The sequence below is a fragment of the Rhopalosiphum maidis genome, chromosome 1, assembly GCF_003676215.2.
Source record: "Rhopalosiphum maidis isolate BTI-1 chromosome 1, ASM367621v3, whole genome shotgun sequence".
Taxonomy (NCBI): Eukaryota; Metazoa; Arthropoda; class Insecta; order Hemiptera; family Aphididae; genus Rhopalosiphum; species Rhopalosiphum maidis.
The window spans coordinates 13626124-13653854 of record NC_040877.1 but is presented as its reverse complement, the minus strand read 5'-3'; the positions used below and the strand labels follow the sequence as shown (position 1 = coordinate 13653854).

General features: G+C 31.8%; 1 protein-coding gene across 1 annotated transcript in view; it reads right to left on the bottom strand.

Annotated features, from left to right (window-relative positions):
* Positions 1 to 27731, bottom strand: part of LOC113558837 (transmembrane protein 132E) — a 60009-nt gene that overhangs the window by 9078 nt on the left and 23200 nt on the right. Inside the window, exons 2-5 of the mRNA XM_026964411.1 lie at positions 6175 to 7679; positions 1539 to 1682; positions 1208 to 1431; positions 883 to 1054 (exon numbers count right to left, since the gene is read on the bottom strand). Coding sequence (XP_026820212.1) covers positions 883 to 1054; positions 1208 to 1431; positions 1539 to 1682; positions 6175 to 7679 — 2045 coding nt within the window. The remainder of the gene's footprint in view (positions 1 to 882; positions 1055 to 1207; positions 1432 to 1538; positions 1683 to 6174; positions 7680 to 27731) is intronic.

Sequence of the window (27731 nt, the reverse complement as noted above, 5' to 3'; positions counted from 1 at the left end):
TGTAATTCAATAATAAAGGTCAATTAGCCGTTGTATAAGTTGGCTAATGAACGGAACAGAAAAAATAAAAAAAACTTTCACTTTTATCGAACATTGTGTTCATAAAATGAAAGCACTAAAAAGTCGTTTTACAAAAGACTATTATTCTTTTCTACTGTTCTTGATTATTTAGTACTGTTGTTTAAGTTTTTTTTCCCAAACTTTTTACGAGTTTGGAGTTTTCATTAACCGAAGATAATACAAGCTAATAAAATTATATTATGGCTTAATGAACAATTATTGTAATTTTTATTTTGTAAAGAATCAAATATTTTATTTTCTAAGTAATCGTTTATTTGACAAAAAAAAAAATTATAGGTGGTGAATAATTTTGTATTGTGTGTTTTTTCTTTTAGCTCAAACATTATTGTATATAATGTGAATAATTGAAATATTAGTCTAGGTTTAATATCATACTAAAATAGTAAAATAATTAAGGGGCTGTGATTTAATTTCAATAGGTATATTTTTTGTGTGCTAAAAAACATTGTTTTCTTAGCACAAAATTCGTTTCATATATACCTACCTAAAACTATGATGATGAATCTATTGTTTTGGACTTTTTAACAATTTTTGAATATTTAAATAGATACGAAAAATTAAAAGTGTGTGTTATTTTATTAATTTTTTAATACATTAAATACATTTTTAATAATTAAAAATATTTCTTTCTATAGGCGACAAATGATAATTTTAACCAATTTATTTTGCCATTATAGTATTTTAATATACCTATTACATTATTATATGCAACTTCCAGTGCTTTAAACGACGTGTACCTATAGTTATTATACTGCAGAATACGTAGAATACGTATACTCGGATAATAATTTTATGTCTTACCTCGACCGACGTCTGTTGAAATCTCAACTGGCAGCTGGTCTTCCTGTCATATGCATCGGCCACCATATCCTCGGTGATCATTTCGTTTAATCGGAAATCGCCATCCGGCATCGGAGATTTCATGTGACCGCCACCCTTGCCTTCGGCAGATCTTTTCAATTTGTTGACGTAACTGTAAAACACCGCGAACGTAATATAGTTTATTCATAAAATGTTATGTACTTCCTCAAACACGAATTATCATATAGTTAGGTGTTACTAATTACGACTGTAACTATATTATATAATTTGACAATAAGAAATAGAAATCAAAATCAATACTCACTCGTCCATGTCGTCATCAGCTTCTAGGCTTACCGGCACTCGCCAGCCTTTGATCTGGTTCAGTTTCTGGTCAGCAATGGTTAGGTCCATTTCGTTGATTTCTGGAACCCACACAATGAAATGCGCCGTACCTGTATACGATTCGTATTTGACGATCACCGTAGCATTGGACGAGCCCCGAATTTCTGATCCGTCCACGTACACCGAACTGCATGACGATGTTACCTGTACGAAAACGAAATGCATAAACATTTAAACACAAGGGGACCGGCTGGTAAGCTAACAACCACGACAATAATAATATATTATACATTTATTGTAATGACACCTACCTTAAGTACGCTGTCGTCCTCTATCTGACACACGGACTGTCGGGTGACGTCGGATATTTTGCCCGCATAGCTGACAACAAACACTTTCATCGCGTGTGATATCTGCTTTCCAGTCAATACGGCCGTGTTGATTATTTCCCAGTTCTGTATAAATATAATATGCATACGTATAATTATAATACATAAATTCTATCTACTCTAAAAACTTAAAACGTATAAGTAGTATAAGTACTGCAAACTAGTTCTAGTTGTAGTATATTGTTATTGTATCAATTACCTATAATAAACGTTTCGAGGTAATAAAACAGGCGCCACGGTGGAAACTCAAGGCCATTGAAATATTAATTTTCCATAACGACATCGCGCGGTGCGTTTCGTGAATTATTTCACTCGAATACGTAATTCCCGGCGCAAATCAGTTACCCCGCGAATTACTCAAGGGATCTAAATAATTTTATAGCGCAGCAACTTATACGTATATATATATACATTATACACAAACACATAGACACACCTTAAATATTAGATGCACGTTTCACGGATGCAACACAGCACCTACACCCCGCCCCGACAACGAGACGGCTCGACGATGACAAATTTTGCTTTTCTATACGTCCCCGGAAGCAAATCGATCTGTCATTGCCATGCACTACACGCGCGCACGCGCGTGTATATATGTGTGTGTGTGTGTGCACGTGGTATATTATTATACGATATCAAAATATATGGCACACATATTTCATATAGGTAGATGTAGTAGGTATATCATACACCAAACACCAACCAACTAACCCTTTGTACGGTGATTCATGATGCTGTAAACAGGCGGTGTTTCTGTATACATACTCGCTGGGGATTCGAAGAGTATAGTAGTTACATACCACGCGCTTGCAAAACGGTCGGGACCTCAGACCGCGATAAAACACGAAATCCCTATTAATTGACTCGCCGCATGTGTTGTACATACACCGGGAGAAAATCGAAATGTACAACATTCGTGTGTGTTTAAAAATAACACTACTGTTGTTATATAGGTATCCTAATGGTATACGCGAAAATTCAATTTCTTTACCGCTGTTATCAAGCGGCCTTTGTTCCGAACTCTTGCAAAAACGTCATAATCGTTGGATTTACGAGGTATTTTGAAATAATTAACCCACTCGAACACGCCAGGTTTTCGTTTGGTTTTTATAACCGCGTTCGGCGGTACGGGTCGTCCTTTGTGTTTCCATTCGCACGTGTAGTCGTGGGAAACTCGCTGACAACACCACATACAACTGCAGCTGCTGTCAATTACAAAAAAAATACGTTGCGAAGACGTTATAGGAATAGGACATATATAATTCGATTTTAAGCTTACAAAACATATTATATGATTACGCGTTCTTATTTTTCAAAGCAAAAGAGTGAAGTAAGAAGTATTGTTTAGGTAAATTACATTTAGTACTTAATACTAAATTTATTTACTACTTTAAAGGAATCATTTTTCGATGTTATCCTTTATGTGCTTACATATAGAGAAAAACTTAGAGTAAGTAGAAATCGTATTTTTAACTGTAGACATTTTTCGTTGTTTTAAAATTTTAAACAATGATAAAGATTATACAAATTATCTAAATAATTACACAATTATCTTTGTATATATATATATATTACATAAGGACGGGTCTGCAACATATTTACCTCTATCAGTGTTATTAAAATATATGATAGTCATTATAAAAACAAGTATCAACATATAATAAACAATTATTATATCTTATATGTTGTTTATATCGTAGACTAGAAATATTATAACAAAAATAATTTAAAACCATGATTATTAGTTTGGTAATAATAAAGATATATAATTATGTATGCAATTTTTTGGATCATGTTATTATTCCAAAATTAATAAAATATATTAGGTAATCAATAATGATAACAGATAAATTATACAATGAATTGGTATAGAACACATTTAAAGTTCGATTAAGTAAAAAATAAGATACCAAGAAATAAGTAGGTTTACACATTTTGAGACATTTTGTAAGATAAATGAAAATTATAGATGTTGAAAATTATAATTGAAAAGGGAGATTCCAAAACATTCCATCCAGTATTCAACAATGTCCCACAAGCCTATTTAAACATTGTTGGAAGATTTTTGAATAGTTATAAAAATTAATAAAATCAAATAATTTTTATGTTTGTACATATTATTTTTTCACGAGAACTTGATTTAAATAAAAGTGCCACCACGGTGAGAATTTATTTGGAAAATATTTGCTTTTCTCACAACATGTTATAAATCACCTGTTTTTGAGTAAATTAGTACGTACATTCGACACGATCTCACAACACGACAAGAAACGTTGTTCACCGCAAAGTTTTCAAAAATTGACTCTTTTGAAATTACTTATACAGTCTTATTTTCATCTTATTTATTTATATAACTTATCGTAAATACAAAGTATTCAAATTATATAATAAATTAATATATCAAATTAAAATAAAATATATTTGTTGCCCCCGATTACATCAGTAAATTTTTACTCCCTCACCATAACTAATATCATCAAAATAAAATACGCGATAAAAACAGTTGGACAAACACTCATATAACTATATAAGTAATCACTATTGTTTTATTTTTATTTTTCCTTTACTGAATTGGTAAAATTATTATTTTTTAGCATTGTGAGCCATATATGGGCTAGTTATTATATACTTTGTTTATGCGCGCGCTAATCGTCACTATAATAAAGTTAAACTGTGGGCGCAAATAGCCACTAATATCATATTGTATTATACTATATTTTTCAGTGCTAATCACCAAATATTATATTATCATTACCAGTGTGAGCCATAAGAGGCGTACATTGTATAAACTTAAATTGTTATTCGTATCTTTGTCATGCATTTTTTTTCTATACTATTATAGTTATATATGACCAGCTATAGCCAGACTGCGTTCAACAAAATTGCGAGTTATTTATATTATTACTATTTGTTGAGCCAGAAAGACTAATTTTTATTATTTTTATTCTGTTAGGTCAGAAGGGTCGTAAATTTATCATATTGTACATTAAAGATTAAAAGCCAGAAGGACTATATATCAAATAATTTGCGAATTCTTTTTAAATGTTGCTGTGGTTTTTTCCATTGTTGTGTTATGATATGCTATTATCAAAACTATTTTATTATACAGAAACTCAAAATTTCCGAAAAACTTGTTACCATCTTGTACATTCTCGTACACTAATACACATTTTTGCAGAACAATCGTCATATAGTTCGACAGTATTTTTCCGACAATCCCGACCACTGCTATTCAATCTTTATTTTTATGTTCTAGGTGTTGATGGTGCAAAGCATTTAGTGTGCGGGCATTGATTAAATATACTGTATATTTAATCAATGGCGCGGGCTACCGACCAGTACAATATTGCATGAAACACGCACAGATATTATACATGGATAATTGTCAATCTATTAATCCACGGAAGGCTAGAAAAATAGATGAACTAATTTTGTCGTGATTTTCATGTATTATAAAACGAAAAAATGGAAAACAATAGATAGAATATTTTTAACCCAAAAAATCGAAAAAAAATATCAGATTGTACTTAGAATTATTAAGAAGGTTAATGGCATAATTTGAACCGTGTTCGGAAACATACAGTGTGTTATATCCAAATACGAGTGGTTGCCTATCTCGATCGAAATAGTCCACAAAGCGAATTATAACGATTTTCCAGTGAACTGCAGAGGTAAGTACATTAAAACTGAATTAAATCAATATATCACTGTATTTTATAATTATTTATTTTTTATCAGGCGAATTCGGAATACACAACTAAGTTATTTACGTAAAAAACATTAGCGCGTTACGACAATAAATTAAAATCAAGTGAACCTATAAGATTATTAACTCGCTCAATTATCCCGAAATGTACAAAAACAATTAAATTCCGACGCATTTCGCTTATATACAAATAATAATTAGTCAACCGTCCAATCAATTTGAAACGCAAATCATTTATCATATAAGTTTAATATTATACTTCAGCGACTCCAATACCTATATATAGTCTGTCCAGTGAGGTTAGGACTTTACCATAGACCTTTTACTAATAGACTGGCCTTTTGTACACGAAGAACGGTCATAATATATAGAGGGTGCTTTTCGGTGACTGAGTGACTGTAAAAGTATCGTACCATTATGTCATTATAATATTATGCCACGAGGAAAAATGATAATAGTATCATATTATTGTACAATTGTACATTATACTTAACATACAATGACAACATTGATGTTATTATACTGTACATCATTGCAATGTGGTATATCTGACCGGTTACTACCACGGCTATTCTATAGGCAAGACCAGTCTATTAGTATAAAGTCTATGGATTTAACTTAACCTTTGCGCATTCTCAGTCGGCGATACCCTGCCATAGTGGGACCGGCCTCGATGGCTGCAGGATGTCGCGTGGGAATGTGCGATTTACGCCGCGGGGTTTTCATTTCAGCAGCTCACCAATATAGCCTACTACACCGGTCGCGATGTTAACGAGCGACAACGAATACATAATATACGCAATAATGCACAATATTCGATACACGACAAACCGTATCTGAAGGACTAACCTTGGATATGGGCAGCACGGCTTCGGTGTCGTCCTTGTGTATCTCGAACCGGGCGGATATCTTGCGCTTGACGCCGTCCAACACGCCGTTGACGCCGTCCAGGTAGAGCATCTTGGTGGCGGCTCTAGACAGCCGAGCCGTCCTCCGCCGTCCAGCTAGCACGGCCGCTTGCCGCCGATGATGTTTGTAAGCGGCGCGGTGGCGGTCGGCCTTGGGCTGGCTTCCCTGGACGGCAGCGGCCGACGTCCAGTTGGTCACGTTGCTCGCCGCCTCCATGACGTACTGCACTGTCCAGACCACTCGGCCTTCCTCCCACACGTCCTCGGCCTCAGAGTCTACCTGCAGCAGCCACTGCAACACCTCCTCGTACCGGGAGTTCGGCCACGCGGTGCCGGCGGCGGCGGGCAGCCCCTTGTGCACGGCCGTTACCGTGATCTGAGTGCCCCTAGGGTTCGACGTGTAGTTGATGGTCCATCGTTCCGGGTCGCTGTTTTCGGCGTTCAACACGCGCAACCCGTTCTTCACTTTGGCTCTGAGTATAAACCCTTTGATGTTCTGCTCCTTGGGCCCGGCGTCGAAGAACACGGGCACGTACGTAAACGACTTGGGATACAGTGGCACAGACGGGACGAGTGTCAACAGGTACGCGTCCGTCTTGAGCTCCTTGTACGGGCGCTGTGCGTGCTCTAGGGACGCCTGTCCGATGTACGTGAACGGTTGCAGCTGCACGTCCGACTGGCTGCACCGGTGGTCGGACTCGAGCAGCGCGTACGATATCTGCACGTACCGCTGTGGCGTCTTAACCGGCTTGGCGTCCGGCGGGTTCAGCGGCGGCCACCACTTGGCCGGCAACACCAGCCGAGCGGTGCACACGCCGTCCTTGGGGTCAGGCTTGCACGCGGCAGTGACCGGCCGCTCGGCTCCCTCGAACGTGGCCTTGGCCACCGCGCACAGTTTTCCGTACGAAGACGAGCTGGAAGCCGACCGCACGGAACCGCCGGCGGTCGCGTCCGCGGCGGACAGCGAAATCGAAGGAGGCGGACCGGAACCGGACTGCGATCTGACCACGCTGTAACCGACGTGGAACAACGTCCGGACCACCGGGTTTTCGCGGTACACGCGCCTCTGGACCAAGTGCGCGGACACGTCCATCGATGATATGTCCACGGTCGACGAGTAGCCCGTCGATAAACCGGAACCGTTAACGCCACCGGACATTCCGGACGAGTTTGGATCCGGTATCAGGTAACGCGACGGTACCGTTTGCTTGGTGGAGAACGGTCCGTAACTGGCCCTGATCGATGTCTGCGGTACGTCCTGCAATACGGTGAACCTGTCCACGCTGAGCACGGCCCCACCGCCGGCGTCGTCGTCATTGTCGTCATTGTCACCGCCGCCCAATTGTTGTTGTTGACGGTTATTGCCGGGACCACCTCCGATAGGATGTCGGACGAAGAACCCTCCGTCCGGGTTGTCAAAATGTACCTCGACCGGAGTCACAAAACCTGCCAACAATAATTTATCAATTATAAACAAACTATACAAAATCCCAAAACGTTTTGTACATTATGAAGAGTTAAGCGGATTGAGGAGACGGATAAAGCATAAAATACTTGAGTGAAGTAAGGTTCTTTGATTTGATTAGAAAGTTAGAATGAGATAACACCTTAGCCACTCCCCCGGGATATTTTATACGCATAACGTCTCCAATGGTGTTAATAATTTGTATATACGAATTTTTCGACTAAATCCATTACATGACTATTTTTAATCCATCAAATATAAATAAAACAAAGTAATAGTTAGCTAAACGTTCAATAAAGGCGTTTTATGTCTCGAAGGCGCCAAATAGCTTGACACAGCAGAGACTCGAATTGTTGTAAAATACACATAACCCAATACACATAAAATTTGCACACACATTTATATATAAGAGTATAAGTTTATTATATTCTATGAGCGTTTTGTCTTATAGTCTCGTCATAATGTGGTCGTCAAACGACTTTAGTCTTGCGAAATTTATATCCACCGTATTGATCCGATTTAATGAGTAACATAAAACTCAAAGAATCAATATTTTGCGAAATACTATTATATGCGCGTTTAATATTTAAACTCGGCACGCGCAATGGTACCGATATAAAAGTTATTCCATGTATTGAATTTTTGATGAAATTCATAAGTGGCCCCATAACATTATAACGGTTACAGTTTTGATTGTTGGAATACCGCACGAAATTAATTAAAAAAACAAGTTTTTATGTGTTTCATTGTTTTTGATTGCCAGGTAAATTAATTGTAGATCAACAATTAGTCTCTTCAAATAAAGAACACTCAACAGTGAAGATTCTTTCTTGTTTATACCTACCTACACCTGTTGCATATTTTATAAAGGAAAAAGTTATGTACTTTCAAACACAAATAAAAATATAAAGTTCAGATCTTTTCAAAATAAAAAAGAATTGACTGTTCTATTATCATTTTATTACGTAAACAATCAACATATTGAAACACTTCAATTGAGCTCGTTTAGCGCCATCTAAAAAAAATTTGAAAATACATTTAACAACGAAACTATAATAAACCAAACTATCGGACAGTTTTACAAAAACTTCTATAAAATAAAATGAACATATTGAAGTGAGCGGCGTGTGTCACATTACATTCGAAAGACTCATGACTACGACAAAAGTCTGAACTTGCGGCTTTATTTAATATTTTTTTTATTTTCGCGATTCGTGTACTATGACGTCTATCATCTTTCGTCACAACAAATAAATGAAATAAACGTTTTCATACGATACGAATAATAAATTTCTACTGGTGTAGTACCGTCGTTGGAAAAATAGGGTGTTGCTAAAATTTGAAAACTATGCACGTCCGTCATCTACCGTATTACCCCGCCAACGTTGAAAGCGTGCGTTACGCAGAATTCAATAAAGTTTTGAGGCCCGAAAAGTTCTGACACAAATCGCCCTCTCCACTTTACAGTATATACTACGCAACCTATACACATATGTACATATATATGAGTTGACTATATATAAATATATGTTGGGTTTATTAACTATATACTACATAATATATACATCGATAGAAGATATATTTAAAACGGAAAGCACGTCCGGATGTATATTATGTACATAATACAGACGAAACTATATATTCGTACTGTTAATAAACATTCGATATAATATATTGGAAACGAAACAAACAAAAAAGTATCCATACATAACATATATATTATATAATATACAAGTAGTACCTTATAAACCTACGAGAGTACGTCCCTTCTAAACATATATACGTGAGAGGATATATTAATAAAACAGCGAAAATTTGTTGCGGATTAAGTTTCAAAACATAAATTGTTGCAATTTAATTCACGCGGGGACTGTGAGTACTATATAGATATTATGTAAAATATAGGGTGTGGATAGATCACTCGTAAGATATTTAGTATTACAGAAAACATTAAACGTTTTTGTAAATATATTTTTTCAAAGTTTTTTACTATTTTGAATTATTATTACAAAATAAATGTATACCTACATAGATTTATTATTCAATACGAGTATTATTATTCAATGTATTTCGATCTGTAAAAAACAAATTTTAGAAAAGTGGTTTATTAATAGAAATATTTTAAAAAGCGTTGATAGTTTTTAAAATAATGAGTAACTTGCGTTAAACGGATCACCTGATATATAGTTCACATAGTGTCACTCGAAGGAACGGTGCATGTGCTTAAGTTATGGCATCCCTAACTAGCAATGACACTATATATATTTTTTTTTGTCTAAAACTGTATTGATTTGGGTATTTTCGAATACAGGCTTTGATATAAAAAAAAAAACAACAAAATCAACCTCTACGTAAAATAAAATCGTTCGTACGCTCCACTGAGTTATACAGCTGAACATTACTGTTATTCGAAAAACTATATCTCACACAGCAAAATAACCTATACGGTTGTAGCCACAAGACATCAAATATGGAAGATCTCGTGTTACTCCAAAACGTTTGAACTCAAAAATATACATTTATATATTTATTTACTTATTACAAGCATTGGGTGAAACATTTATCGTAAAAGACTCATTATTTCAAAAAACAATAGAGAAAACACTAACGTTTTTGAAAATATTTCTTTTACATAATATTAAGTCACATTACAAAACAAAATGTTTAGAAAAAAAATATATTTTTTATCGTTATAAATTTTTTTAATTACTTCTTTGAATGATAACAATACATTTTTAATTTCATATTCCGAAGCAGAATATTATTCACAGTATTTCGATAATTTCTTATTTCAAAACAAAATATATTTTATAGTAGATACTTTGGTATACATAAATATAAAATTTTGGATAAGAAGTTTATATTCGTAATAATTGTTATAGAGATATAAATTTAATATTTAAAGTTTAGACAAGCGGAGTAGTGAACCAACATTTTATGGATTACATATGTACCACTTCATTCTGTTCAACAAAACTTTAAATACTTATACCAATTATATATCATGAATTATTATTTCAAAACTTGATATTTATGTACCAAAGTACTCAAAACAATATTCTACTTTGAAATATTAAATTAAAAATGTATATTGGAATAAAAAAAGTAAAACGATTAAAAAATGATAGAGAAAATAGTAAATAAATAAATATAAAAAAAAAAATGGGGTTTTCACGACTGAATATAGAAAAAACAATATTTACAAAAATGTTAATAGTTTTGTAATTATAAGTGTCATATAAGTTAAATGGATCACCCGATATATTATATACGAATGAAGATGTAATAAAGTTTTTGTCCGAATTACTTGTCACTACCACTGACATAAAATATACACGGAGAAATGTGGTACATTTATTATATCGGTCGGTTGTTATTAATCACACTTTACGTGGATACCTAGTCATGTACTATATAATATTGTACCGTAACGCAATAAACCTAGCTACATAGTTGTGGTGTAGAGCAGGTAGCCATCCCTCGCTAGACGCTGGCCGGTTAAATAATTATTATTTAAGTTTGTTTTTAGTATGCATTTGCGAAACCGTCAAACCGTTAATTTATTTCAGAACGCCGCGTAGATTAAATCCGATGTAATGTAATGATATCGTAGGTACATTCGGTTAATAATGATATCGTACAAACTACAAACAGATTTTAAATTGAAATTATGGAAAACTTTTGCTGTGCCGTTTAATTTATTTCTATAGGTTTATATACGCAACGCACGTGTAGTACGTGTGCGCGCGAGTGTATGTAACGCTATGTTCGGGACACGACCTATTGCGATGACTAATTAAAATTTCAATCGCCATATATAATACCATATAAATATATACCCCATTCGAGTTTGTCAGTACAACCGCAAAAACTATTTATAATAATAGAACCAAATGAAACATATATTTAGTGAGTACGGATCTATTATAATTTATAATGCGAAATGTGGTAGTGCCTAAAGTATGTATGTTTCATATACATCATGTTATTTATACAATTAATGCATGCTGTAATTAATATCGAATTTAAATCCACCACGTGTGTTCCAGATAACAATTTTGAATCAAACATTGTTATATTATAATACAAACGTACAGTTTAATGTTTAATCTGTCTGTACATGAACACTTGTTATTAATACATTTTTTTGACGATTGCACTCACTTAGAGCGTCACATTTGTCGCTCATTGTTTTTACTTAGGGGAACGGCGTATAGGTAAACAGTTTATAGTTTAGTTTTTGCTTCATACATAATACATCACTTCCTACGGCCATCGGTGCTTGTACGTTTCGGCTTATTTATTAACAATAACCACGTAACATAATATTATAATAATACTTAGCAATAATATTAAATATATTATAAAAATACATAAACAAATAGGTACCTACATAATATTATTATATATTATACGAATACGACGTATTTCATTGTACTATATTATACAAATCGATTTATTGTCTTTAAATTAATACTGTATGTCATCTGTATATAGTACAATAATATTATGTATTTGTAAATGAACACGACTAAACTTAACTCCGAGGAACTAATTGCGTTATTTGCGTTATGTCCTATATAATGTTTTGTTGTTTAAATCATTTAAACGTACAACATAATTATTATACAATTTTCAAACAAGTTATATTCATAATAGTTTAATGTTATGTAATTAATTTAACATCAATGTTAATACGTTAAAAATCAGGTTTTCGTGAAAACATGATTTACGCTATGTGAAAACTGGTTTCGAAAAAAAAATTGTATGCATATTACATATTATTAAACTATAATATAGGCCCTGAGATTTTGTTTTATGTTTTTCGCGCACTAATGTTTCAACCACGCGCCGCGTTCTATCGTGTATAAATTATTATTAACATTGAAACACAAATAATGCTGTACAGTCATTTGTATCTCTGCTGAGATCACTGCTATACTGCATGTAATATATATATATATATATATATATATATATATATATATATATATATATATATAATACATATTCACGTGTGTATAATAAATGCATTAAGCACTCGAATCGAACTCTATACGGAGAATACGCTATTTGGTCAGACGCACTAGCACCAGCTGCACTGTACGCACCTACTCATATATATCTGTAAAAAATATATATTATAGATAGACATAATTTATACCTATCATGTTCTATGTGTGTGTGTGTTATGCGAGCCGAGTGAGAACACGAACGGATTTTTATGAAACTAGATTTTTATTCCGATTCTCGCGTATGCAGCAGCTGACGACACACAGGACGGTTTTCGAGATTACCAAATTATACGGGTTTAATACGCTGTGGATTTTGTTTGAAATTACCCTGGTATATAGTATATTATACACCTCCACTCGGCACAAAAACGTACGATAATAGTACGTGCGACGAATACGATTTGTTCGATCTGATGGAGTTTTCGTGTATTTGTGAGATAGATGTTCGGAACGCGTTTGTACATCAATACGCGTTAGGGAGACTGGCGATGCGAGAAAAAAATAACCTCGGGTGATTTTTATCAATTTCTGCACGCGCATACAATCCTACCGCAATACCGCCGTCGGGACACAGTTATCATCGTTGTATAGTAAATCCCGCGACGTCCGCGAAGGCGAAAATTTGTGGTGGCGTCGTTTCTATTTCGACGGATTTTAGAGAAAAAATATAACACTGTCTTGATAAAACAACGTTACGAGAAAAAAGTTGTAATTTATACCGTTGAAACTTTTTTAATAACACGTTTATGTCTATTGGAGAGAAGAAAAACGTTGTCACGAAACAAAAAACAAAATATGAAAAGTATTTATTTATGCACCCGAAGTCCCGTCGGACGTATAATAGTAGATATACTATCTACTTACGAAAATTTAAATTCAAGCCTCTCTTGTCCGGCGAGATTTCCATGTATATATACCGGTGAAAACGTGATCGTGCCGTATAATATGTATATTGTATACTGGAGACCACTGCACCTCCCACCTTGTATGTGTGGAAAATGAGATGATAATGAATGCATGCATGCATGCATGCAAAAAAAAGGGTTTTGGCAGAAAGAAAACGTAAACATGAAACAGAACGTATTATCGTCCGCAAATCCCATCTCCACTGAATAAAATCGAATACCACGTATACACGCACAAAATATTAATATATAAACCTAAAGGTACATGCCACAGCTTTGTGATGTTACATATTGTGTGTGTATAGAAAATTCGTTGAATATTGGTACGTATAATATTATACACACCGCAAGAGAGACAGCGAGAGAAGATGGGTACAAATACGAACGATGAAGAACAAACAGCCGCAGGGCCGATTAGCGTTATTACGTTATGTCTGCTCTTCACGATTGTTTTTCGTTTTAAAAATTTTCGATGCCGTGAGGGCGGTAAGACAAAAATAAAATAACATTTGCATATTGCATTAAAAAAATATTAGGGAAAAAACGAACGTATAAATAAATATAACATTGGGTCATACAAAAAAAATATATCTATAATCTATACACCTCCTATATGAGTATAATATATGGTCGAAAAATAAAGAAATGCACTATATAACACTGTCTGCGCGCAGGTAGGGCGGAAGGGTTATACACCTGCCAGAGGCGGTGGCGCAAACAGGTGTTGTCCGACGAAGATTGTGGAGCGCGTATTAAACACCGGTTTCCTATTTCAGGATTTAATTAATCGATAACCGCGACAGTGGCGGCGGATACGATAAGATACAGTAAATCGATATAATATTATTCGGTACCTATATAGGTAATACGTAGGGCGCTACACGTCACTGAGCCACGGCCAAATTGTATAGGTACTTATAATATATTAAAATCGCATCAGTTAACACGACGTAATGCATAACCACAGTATACATTGTAACATACAGACATGATCTTTGTATATTATGTCGTGGACGCAAAACCTCACCCGGGGTCCGGTGGCGCCTGCACTATATAGAGGCTCGTCGAAGGAAGCCAAAATTCATAATATTCGGAGTTGAACATTTTCAAACAGAGACGTCGCGGTATTATACCATATATGGTATACATACGTTGCACACATGACGATAATAACGACGACTACAATAATAATATACACTACGAGGGGACGAAAAATAGACTAAAAAAAAAAATGAATAGAACGCACAACAATAGTGGCGAGGACGAAAAAAGAAATAAAAACGACACGCATTCCACCGAAGGCAGCTCGTACACGAATATATATATAATATTATATATTATGCGTATTATATACATAAACGTACGTAGACCGTGCAGTTCTGTTTTGGAATATTATGGACTACCCTGCGGAGAGTACAATGGCACGCATACAGTGAATATATATAATAATATTTTATTATATATGTATAATATATATATACGCAGTACGCATACACATCGACCGTGTATATTATTATTATACGAGGCGTACAGTGTAGTATGTACTGCAAGTGTAGGACGCCGTTGAGATGCAGTGTGCCACGGTTGTTAAGGTTTAACGGGGGTGCATTTTATGATCCCGATTTTATTTTGACGAATCATCCCCCATTGCGAAGAGGCCGTAGCCGAGATATAACGAGACCACCGAGTGAAACGAACGGTTTTTGATTTATTATAAATTATAAATACCAAATAGTAACATATCACGATACTGCCCCGAATATTGCCGCACCCGTCCACTCAAATCATATATTATTAGCTGTTTGTAAGTTAGTTGCTTTTCGTTAAATTTAATACACCGCGGTGGTTCATTTATAGTACACAAAAAGCTTGAAAAAATATTATTAAACTCCCAGAATTGGTATATCAGAAGTAATAATTTTAATGTGCCTATAACAGATTTAAAATAAAAAATGTATTTTGTGAAGACAAAATTCACTAAGAGATACTATGACCTTCAACCAAAAGACTCTGATAACGTAAACATTTATTCGGAATAATTTATAACGCGACACACGGCGGTACGCCGTGTGTATTCTACATTTTCGGCAAAATAATATCAAATTGTCTGCTAGTATATTTATTTTTTGAAATAGTCTCTCGGGTTCTTTACAATGAACTCTGCTCTCACTTTATTATATAATTTTTAATAAAAAAAAATAACTCATATTGTTTTATAATAATTGTCAGCAAGGTAAATACATTTATAGACTCATAATGCCATATATTGACATATTGTGACCTTATACGTACAACTCAAATCATAAAGAGAGGTTTAATGAATTATAGTGACTAAACATTTATTGCTCAGTAAGTAAAATACTATTAATACACAGTATACACTCTGATAAACGATACAGTGGAATAATATTAACAAAATAAAACATAAGTAATACTTATCTATAATATACGCGCATATTATATAGTCTCCTTATTTCGGGGTCGTAAAGCTTATTTTTCTTTATAGTTCAGCAGAACATGATCTCATTATTAGTAATGAGTTTTATTATAATAGGTGTAATTTTTTAAAGGAATATAATTTAGAGTGATATTCATTAATTAAACTGTTTGTTTCGTGTAATAATTACTGACTTGGGAACACCAGCAATAAACGTGGCGTAGTGAGCGTAAGACTGGGATATAATAATATAGCTATAGTATACATTATATAAATATTTTTGGACGCTCTTTAAACGATAGAATATATAATATTACACTGCAAAAGAAGACGAAAGTCGCTAGGTTGGATATTAGTCTCAATCCGCAAAACGAATTCGACAGTACGTGTAAAAAGTACAAGTAAAAAACATGACTGGAAAATGCAATAATAATAATAACAATAATATACATACGTATATTAATATATTATATTATATTATATAATAACAGGTACGTAGGAAGTACCTCCTAACCTCTTTATCACTTCGGATTTACCGGCGATACGACGATGCGCACGACCGAGCAAATACAAATAAATATTAAATATATATAATAGGTACTTAGTTTTGAAAAAAAAATAACAAAAAACTTACACGCTTCATGTTGTTAATAATTATTACGCGCCACCGTAAGTTGTATAATATTGAAGTTTAAACACGATGCGTACTAATACAGGAATATTCAAAATGTTTCCATGTAGGAATAATATAATATGATAAATACTTATGCATTAATAAGATAATAATATTTTAAATGTATTGAATGATACCTATAAATGTTATATGTTACTTCACTAAGTTACACGTACGATATCTAATCAGAACTCAAATTTATTGCACGCAAGTCCGTTGTAATTGACTTCACAATTTTTTTAGTTCTTTTGTAGTTGATAATGATGGTGGTACACACCTTAAACAGTATCTTTAAAATATTCCCAAAATAAGGTCCTAATTACACGGCGTAAGATCAGGTAATCTAGGAAACCAGGTGCAACATGCAAAGCAATCGAATGATTAATTTTATAAATAATTCTGTAATTACATTAAATACTTGCATAGTATACTAAACTTTATATTCACGTGAGTATGACTTTATGTTATATTATATATAATATATATAAATCTAATTAGACAATACGAGTCAGTGTCCAGTGAAATATAGTACAAGTGTGTGTAGTGTAAGTACATATATAATATATATATATATATATATATTTACTACAGGTAGGTAGGTATTAAACCACGTTTTTACGTTCAGCGATATTTTACATCGCTTTCAGTATTTCACCTTTATTATATTTTTTTTACGTCCCGAAAACGCCGCCTATGAAGATGACGACGTGCAGAGCGTGTAACGACGACGACGACGACGATGGTGGTTCGGAGACCGTCGGCGCCGCCGCTGGCGTCTACCCTCGGCGAAAAATCAATACGCCGACGTATATATATTTAAGTACACGCACCATACACAGTGCACACAATGTGGCACACAAATCTCGTAGACGGTAGACGTTCTGTGCGTGGCCAAAAGTATACACATTTACCTTTTTTTAACCTTGCCACCGCCAGGAACCTCCTCCCCCGCTACTTCAGCAATAAAGTAAAACCTACCCCCGTGAGTAGAGATGAAAAATGGATCAGGATGCACCAACTCCAACAGTCCATACGAGTATAGTATTTAATGTATAGATAGACCCCTATAGATACCTATAGGTATAGATCGATTTTACCTATAGTACATATAATATACACAAAAAAAAAGACAACTGTTTACCATCGACCGCTTAATATTGCATCATCCGTATTATATAGTACCTATAGAGAAACAAAGTTATTCGTAAATGACGTATACAAAGTCGTTTAGAGATGTATATATATATATGTGATCTTTCTTGTAGAACATGTATACGTCAAAAACCTTAAGGCAGACTTCCAACTTCCCGGATTGTATACGCAATTGCGTTGTGTATTTTTTTTTTTTTAATTATAAGAATAATATATTATTAATAATGTGCGAGTGACAAAAATGTAATTCGATGACAAACGGCCAAAAATAATAATAAATAAATATGTCGCACTTATTGTGTATTATATTATGATCGTAATAGTTTCTCATCCGAAAGAATTAAAATAAAGGACCAACACTACATCGCGATTGTTTTTTTCATTTTTTTTTCACACAATGTATGGAATATTATTCATTTTTTTTTTTATTGCATCTCGGTCATATCTCGCAAAACGGCTTTCAAGACATCACAAAATATTAGTAGTCGGTGTGGTTGTGCTATAAAAAATAACCCGCAGACTACCTGACACTATTACTTTTCGCTACAGCAGCCGACGAAGTGACAGTTCGTTTTATTTCAACGGTCATTTAATTTGCCAGCATGTAATCTACCACTATTGGTTAGTTTTTTTTCTTAAACACGTTCTTATCTGTAAGATCTCTGATATTTGTTTCGTCACTTAGAAAATCCAGGGCGGCTTTGGTGCCGCATTTAAATTTTTTTATAACATATATAATTTCAAGGCAGTTCTACGATTATCTTCTAATATAACGACTGTATAAAAATACGATTTCTTTTACTGATAAGAAACAGAATATTCGTTATAAAGAAAATAAACTAGTTTTTTTAACTAGTTTTATTATTATTTTATTTTTTTAACAACATGAAATTTTTGTGAAGATATCAGATGTCCCAAATTATTTGTATCCTATACATATAGGAACACGAATTTGAAAAAAATATTTGACGGTAAAAATAACAAACATAAAATTATAATAATTGTAGATATCATCTATTTGGTACAGCACAATATTGAACAAAATACTTGGATGCATATTTATAAATATAATATATGAGATAATTGCTGATTTACCAAGCGTACTTGCATCCATTTTTTCCTTTTATAAGAATTTATTAAATTCTGATTTTTTTGTTGAATTTTTAAGTATTATACTTTAGATTTAGGATCATAATAATTTCAAGAGAATACTTCCAAAAATGTAGGTTTTTGAATAATTTAAGTCACGGGATCTTAATCCAAGCTTATTATTCGTACTTACCTTAACCTAAGCGATAAACCATGATGTGTATAACGTATGTGGATTCAACTGACTGTAAAAATGTTTTTAACGATATAATTAACCGTCTACGGGTATAGGCCATTATTGTTGCACAATTTTAAACTTTACGTTAGAGTGGGCACGAAAAGTTGGCTCAAACAATGTTTTATATAGTGTTTAGCCGATTTCGTATGGTCGGCGTGCGTGCAATACGGCTTAGAGTCACATGAACGTTGCCTAGTAACGCACCCCTCCCCCATACAAGGTATTGCACTTAGGTCATTTTGGCTGTACAAATCGGCAATGGTTCGAGTTTTTAAGAGGATCCATAAGGTACGTGTGTGTACATGATTTACATGCCTACATGACGTATACATATATATATATATATTTATAAGAAATAAATAAACATTGTTAGCAGAGACCCTTCCCGAAATAATTCAGTCCCATCGTCTACTAACAAATGTTTTTGGCATAGTTTTCACGTTCCAAGCTCTTTTTATACTTCACATTATTTCATGCTAACGCGACATTATAATATTATGAAATACTTATAATTTACATTCTCCAATATAGAAAAGGCATGGATCATTATAATAATATAGTACTAACATGGTTGTTTCTAAGACTATACGGAAAAACTTTAACATAGTATTATATAAGTCACATAAGTATGCAAAGGAAAGCAGTTAATATTTTCTGAACAACGAAATTCTAAATAATATTTTAAAGCTATTTTGAGATTATTATACGTTTTGCCGTTAGAGAATCGATGCTAAAATAATTTATTTACGTACATATAATATGTCTCCATGTAATAAAATAGAACCATTAGTTGAAACTGATAATTTTAAAGCGTTTTGAGATTTGAAGATATATATAATATTATATAAGACGTAAGTAATGCGCGTTCAATTGCTACAGTGTCCAAGATAATACATTTTTAACAACGTAGTTGAGACGTGTCAAAATTTTGAGGGTGGAAACAACTGTATAAACTGTATTGCACGCCGTTTTTGTTTCTGACGTTTCTTTGCAGTTAAGCGTCAGCTGAAATACTCTCTGCCTAGTGCCTTTATAATAGATGTATGCATGTAACGTGAAATATCTCGAAATGTGTCATAGACACGAGTCACGTCGACTAATATTCCCGTTCATAACAAATTATCTGTATGACTGTGTATTATATTATATGAACAGTATTTTATACAATATAAAAGACTATAGGTATAAATACGACTAATATATATATCTACGACGACAGGATGATATTCACTTCAAACAAAATAATAATATGTCAGACAATTACTTTCTGTTTCTGTATAACGTATGTATAGTAATTGGTTTTAAGTACCTAACTATCGCAAGATGTCAGATTTCACAGTTACATACACATATTATTTTCTCATAATCACGATATATATATATATATATATACAAGTATGTACCTACGTTTTAGATTACAATTTCTAACTTGCTGAGTACCTCCATTATAACAACACATAATATTCAAATTACAACACTCGTAATCGTTAATATAGCGTCGTCTTCTATCGTTTACAGATAACAATACATTATTATTTATTATTAAAATACGTACGCGTGCAATTTTTTTATGCACGTAATTTTAGCCACGCATGACACCGACAATGGTAAACGGAATTATGCGAACAAACGGATGTACCGCGGCTGCATAGAAGATCACACAGAGATATCACTCGGAATTTAACTCGGACATGATCAGTATTATTTATTTGTTTTTTATTAAATGCTATGATTATTACTTTAGTTTAGATATGCACGCGCGGTTGAGAACAATTAAAAGAACTCGGAATAGTCGAAACGTATATATAATATATTATGTTTCAATAATATTATTTTATACACAGAGAGATCTACTACGCTTTAAATATTTTGATTGTCTTGCAGTAATTTACACTATATAGACACTATATGGAGGATTACAACAGTTATATTAAGGCTTTGATCAAACCGACCATTCTACGTAATACAACAAACTCCGTTTATGGAGTTACTTTTTAAAAAAACATCATGTACTAGATTAATTTAATCGTGTATTATTTTTTTCTGACTAGTTCTGAGTGTTCTAACGTAATAACATTTATTTTATTACATATTATGGAAATAAAATACACCAATAGACAATAAATAAAAAAAAATGTATATATATATAGCTATAAATTCATATTTTTAAAATAATATAACATTGTATAAATGGTAATTTTTACCGACACAGATTCCACAAGAGAATCCCTGCAGACCAGTCAAAAAAATGAAAATATTGAACTTTTTAAGATTAATTTTGGGGATCCATTTAGTTCAAATAAAATTACGCGATATTTCCTTCGTTATAACCGAACTTGTCAGTAAATTTATAATAATTTACACCAACAGTAGATTGTAGATAACATAACGTACATAATATATGTATGTAATTTTAGACGTTATGTGTTGTTACCATTCCGAGTCATATTTCATATTTTGTAATAATTTTAAAATGATTAATAGTATTTGGTACCTATATACCATAGATATATATAATAAAGTGATATAGGTAGCGGCTATCTGGTAATCAGTAAGTAATATGTAGGTACAAATATTTGTTTATATTTTTGACGCAGTGTATTGTGAGGTTATTTGGGGCACGGGCCCGCTAGTCTGTGCGAAACTATCACAGTATGTATATATGTTAGTATGTACACAAAAATCGTTTAATGTTCGTTAAAATACGGGTAACGTTCCGATAATTAATATCGAGCACATTTTACGAATCACCGTTACATCATGGTGTTATATTACACCCAAACGCACATGTTTTTCCAAACTAACCCATATATTATCTATAAATCTATATTATATTGAAAATTATAAATAAATTAAATATATTTATATTATGTGTAATACGTATAATGTATACATTGAATTTTAATTTCTACATAACGATCGTAAAGAGTTAAGTAAATTGCCTGTCTCTACAAAGAGCCTGTGAATAATAAAATACGTTGACTTCGTGTCCCTCGAAGTCACTCGGTGCCTAATCTGCGGGAAATGAACAGCACGGATGGAGGTGATCAAGATTATCAGTTCATCACCGCGCAATACTACTATATACAATAATATGAAATACACACTTATAAACGGTAATGCTATAACGGTTGATTATTGATCGAGATTTGTGGACGAAATTCCGTCGCAATGCAGCACAACAATATGAATCGAACGGCTGACACTAAAAGCCTGTACATTATACATAGTACTCGCAATATATAGGTATAATAATGAAATTCGTTTTATTCGGTTTAACTATTTTCACTGAATCATGTACGCCATACTTTATTGCCCAAATAATTAAAATAACTATATTATATGAATTGTGATCATATTAAAAGTTTTGTTTTTTTCTAACTTAAATAAAAAAAAACTAATTAGTTTAGATTTATATTTTTTATGACTTTAATTAACATGTTTGGTCTATCAAGTAAAAACTATAAAATAAAAAAATGTTATGAATATTTTACCATACAAATGATGATATAATTATAATTGATAATGTTTAAAAATAAGATAAATCTGTCACAGATTATCTGTGTGTTTAAACATACACATAAACATAATATATATTATATGCATATTATTATCTATAAATCAAAATAAGATTATTTTAAAACTTAACACGACTTCAAAACTAAAATGAAGGAAAAAATATTGCAAGTGTATTACGTATTATGTATTTAATTTAAGTTACGAGATAATCGATAGTTTAATGGTAATATATTAAATGTATGCAATAAATTATGTACCTACGATATTTTGACATAGATACGTGGCGCAAACGATGAGCTACGATATTCGATAGTCTTGGATAACAGGCACGAATTCTAATAGTGGCAGTAGTATAGCAATTTTATTATTTAAATATAAAATTATATTGCCGTGAAACTCCTATAGTTTAAATAGCGAACAGTGATAGTGATTTAATAATGTCAACTATCTAAACATGGAGATATCCATTATTGAGAAAACTTTTATAAAGTGTGTGTATTTGTTTAAGTTCATATGGTTTTTTTTCTTTACATTTGTCCAGATAATCTAAACTTCTAAGCCGATGCATATAAGTAGGTATGAAAATATATATAAATATATATTGGTAATACATGTACATAAAAAGTATAAAACTCTATAATAAATTAATAACCTATACGTGATTTTTTTCCTTTTCAATTCGCACGGACGTTATAATAATTATACTTAATTAATAATATAGTAAAATTTTCCGTTAACGGTCACCTCTAAATATTGGTCATTATTTATGGTCCCTTCGGTGACCGTTAATTGGAAGTTTCACTCTATATCAATGGAAAACTATTTAATGATTTTGACTTCACTACAAATATTACATAAGTGCGTTAGCGTTGAACAGATAAAATAATAATATTGTAGTGTATTATAAACTTAATTTACGTTTATAATTTATACCTATATATAGCTACTTACAAGTTTATTTTAGAGATAATTCAACCGGAACTTCTTTTTATAATAAACATGGTATAAAACCCGACTGCACATATTTTATGCTAATACTGAATTGTCGTAAATGTCACTCTCGAACCGATACAATTAGGAAGTTAACATTTTTTTTTTTTTTTTTATAGTCCATTGTTTAACTTAATTTTAATAAGTTTAATGGGCTTCAAGATAGATTTACAACTCTGCCGGGCACTGAGTACCAATTCGTGTAAGACAAACTCGATCAATTTATACACAAAAGGGTGAATGAAATGTATGCTTTGTTCTTACAGTACAAACAAATTTTTAATATCTTATAACTTCTCGTTATTAGTTGTAATATGAAACATATACTTAATTGTGTATACTGTACTTGTAAAAAAATACAATTTTCAAAGTTACAAATAAATACAATTATAACAAAAATATTAAACATGATGTTATAAAGAAGTTTCTTGTGTACTACATACTTACTATATAATTATATATATCTACACATATAGCAATTACTGTACATCCATGATAAACATAGTAATATATTATGATATATTTTATAATACTATGGACCAGCTATATCAATATATTTGAATGCCGAAAGACAATACTATTATAATAATTTCATCGTTGTACTTACAATTATATATTTAATAATATTCTTGAATAATTCTAAACGTAATTATTTTATTACAATAATAATTGCGGTTTACAGGCTGCAGTAGAAAGTCTGGAAACTGATAATACTATATTACATTGGAAATTTTATGATAATCACGCACTAATTTATTGTATATTTGTATTAACTAATTATTAAATCTTTAAAATAGGTTTGATATGTTTTAAAGGAATTCATTTTTGTATAGAATATATACTGAACTATTTGATAATAAATAACAGATAATAAAATAAACCAATTTTATATGGCATAGTAATATATTTATCGGAATACTATTATTATTACAATACTACACACACAAATAATAATAGATATTATTTATTTTCTATGAAGTGGAAGTAATGTCCCGTAGTCTCCCCACCCCGTACACACACATACTATCGATACCGTTTAGAAAAAAATAATAATAATAATAAGTAGGTATTTACTATTAAGTGAGAAACAAAGCCAACAAAGACTTAACTTGTGTCAATGTCCCGCCTGAATAGATCTTAACAATATTGTTTTATCAATTAATATTGATCTTTATCTAGATATATTATTAATTTTTATTATATCTGTGTTTATAATAGATATATCGTACCCAATCATATTTTATTTTATCTAGAAAAATATATAACCATATTTAAGACCATTAGCTGGTTAATGGTTACCAAGGAATATATTTAATACTCGAGAGCTATACTAAAACTATAGAAGTACTGCTTATTCGTTTAAAAATATTTTCTAGGTTTTAGTACGAAAACAGAAAGATGCTATTTTATTAAGCTCATAAATCTATACGGGTTTATATACACTTGTGTGTTTATATATATATTATATAGGTACATATTTTTTTTTCTATGAAAAGAAAACACGTTTGTTGGAGCATGATCCCATTTTGTAATAAACAAGTAAAATAAATAATCTCGAGCGGATTGTCTCGGGTACGGAGAGTAAGACGATATAGGTCTGAAGACAATTTATTTATTCTCTAAAGAACATTGTTGTGTATAGCATATAATTACTATACAGTAGCACTTAAAGGGTCATATTTTAGTTAACTTCAACATTTTAAAAGGTTCAAAGGTTTTTAAAGGTATAATATAGTATACTTTAGTAATTGTACATGGTAGACAATTAAGGAAAATTTAACCAAGGATTTAACTTAATAGATTTTAATTTTAATTATTAATAAATATAATTTGTTATTGAAACATTTTTGTGTTATAGTCTACAATGCAAGAAAATTATTTCTAGAATGCTGAGAGCTAAATGTAAGCGGTTCTATGAGAATACGATATAATAATAGCGCTGTACAATATATAATAATATTGCAAAGCAGTAATAATAGTAATTTGTGTTTTTAAAATCATGATGTTTAAAATATCTACATTCAATTATATTTTTATAGAAGAATTTTAATTGTTTAAGATCCACAAGAAAACACAAAACTATGACAAATAATTTTCCAACTTAATTTTAATTTAATCCTACAGAATATTTATACCTGTCGCAATTATGAATAAATGATTTTCAAACAGAATATTCACTAAATTCTATTAAGAAACATGAAGTATTGACCAATCACTGTCATTGCATACATCTGTTTGACGAGGACGTAGCGTCGAATAATTTGAATTTGGGTTTAAATTCCTGGTTTTCTCTCTTTGATAATATATCATTTTAAATTGAATTATACATTTTGGTCGTTATATTATTGTTTGAATATACAATAATTAATAATTATTTTGTACCAAGCATCACACAACAATGTTGTAGTAATCTAATTTATATTTTAATTATTTTGTTACCTAATGATCACACGCCCCTTCGTTACAATACCACTTACAGAGGGGATGGATATTTCTCTATGAACGAAAATATTTTAAATAACGAAAATAAACCGTTCCAGGCATAAAATTACAAACGCATTATTAATGACTAAAAACATGATGGCGTATGCAAATTGTTTAATACTTGACGTGTAATTTAAGGGATAAAAAAAACGGAATTTCAAAATATACAATTCCTAGTTGCTACTTGTACTGTTCGTATACATATAACAACTATAAAAATACATTTAAATACACTTTATCATTTAAATAAATATTGATTATCTAACCTAACCAAATATTTATAAATTTACACAGAACCTATTTTAATCATAGTATATACATAGCGCTATTTCGTTTGTTAAAAAAACCAACTGATTTAAGTTGTTATCTAATCAATACTTAATAATGACTTAATTTAATATTTATTGGTGTTGTATATTATTTAAGAGTCATGAAATAAAAAAAATAGCGAACCAATGCATAATCTATGTCATTTACCTATACAGTATCTAATGACTAATAATATTATAACGTTGTTAAAATAATATGCGTATACGGATCGCACATCACACATAAATGATGGCTTATTAAATTAAGTGTCTTAACACGACGTATAAACTACTATTTATTTTGAAGGGTATAGATACATAATATTATTATATGACATGAATAGATAATATATTTTATGTTTTAATAATTTTCAAACGATTTTTTGTTTTCTACAGAACTAATTGGATATTATTTTATATTACACTATATATCATAAAATATAAATATGTCATTCGAGGATTGCGTTTGAAATGTTCAATAATAAATTATTATAGGTATCGTTTAAAAAGTAATAACTCACAAAATTCTAATATTTCTGTTTTGCGTGATAAAAAAAAAATAGGAATAATAATTTTCATAAATATCATATTTTTACAAATAAAAAAATGAAAAATTGTCGTTCGGACTGGCCCCATTATAAATAATTTTTCGTAAAACGCCATTAGGTACTTGATGTATAATGGCGATCGTTAGTCTTTGGTTAACAGTAAATAACAATATACGTATTTATATATATATATATTTCTTATACAATATCGAAACTTTAAATATGTTCGAAATACTAATGGTAATATTAAGTAATAAGTGTTCATTGAAAAATTACAAATACTAATAAACTTAAAATAAATTACTTTATGTAAAAATAAATTAAATTTCCTTAAAAAATAATAAAATGTATAAATATATTATCATTATCATTTGGTACCTCATCATTTATCATAATGGTAAAACAAAAAATTCCAGTGTCTATTTCTAATTTTAAAGTTTAAATGGCAAGATGAAAAAGTCAAAATGCCATGTGGGATTATTATACGTTTTGTTAATTACCGGTAGTGCAAGGGTATATATATATAAAAGTTTCAACGAACAATACAAAATTAATTTCTCTGGGCATTGTGCCAGTCACAATTTTATAAATATAAACAATTAAGTGAAATAACGGCAAAATCGTTTTGGTTATATGCACACAATTCCCCGCAGCGTTTAATAATCATATTCGCTC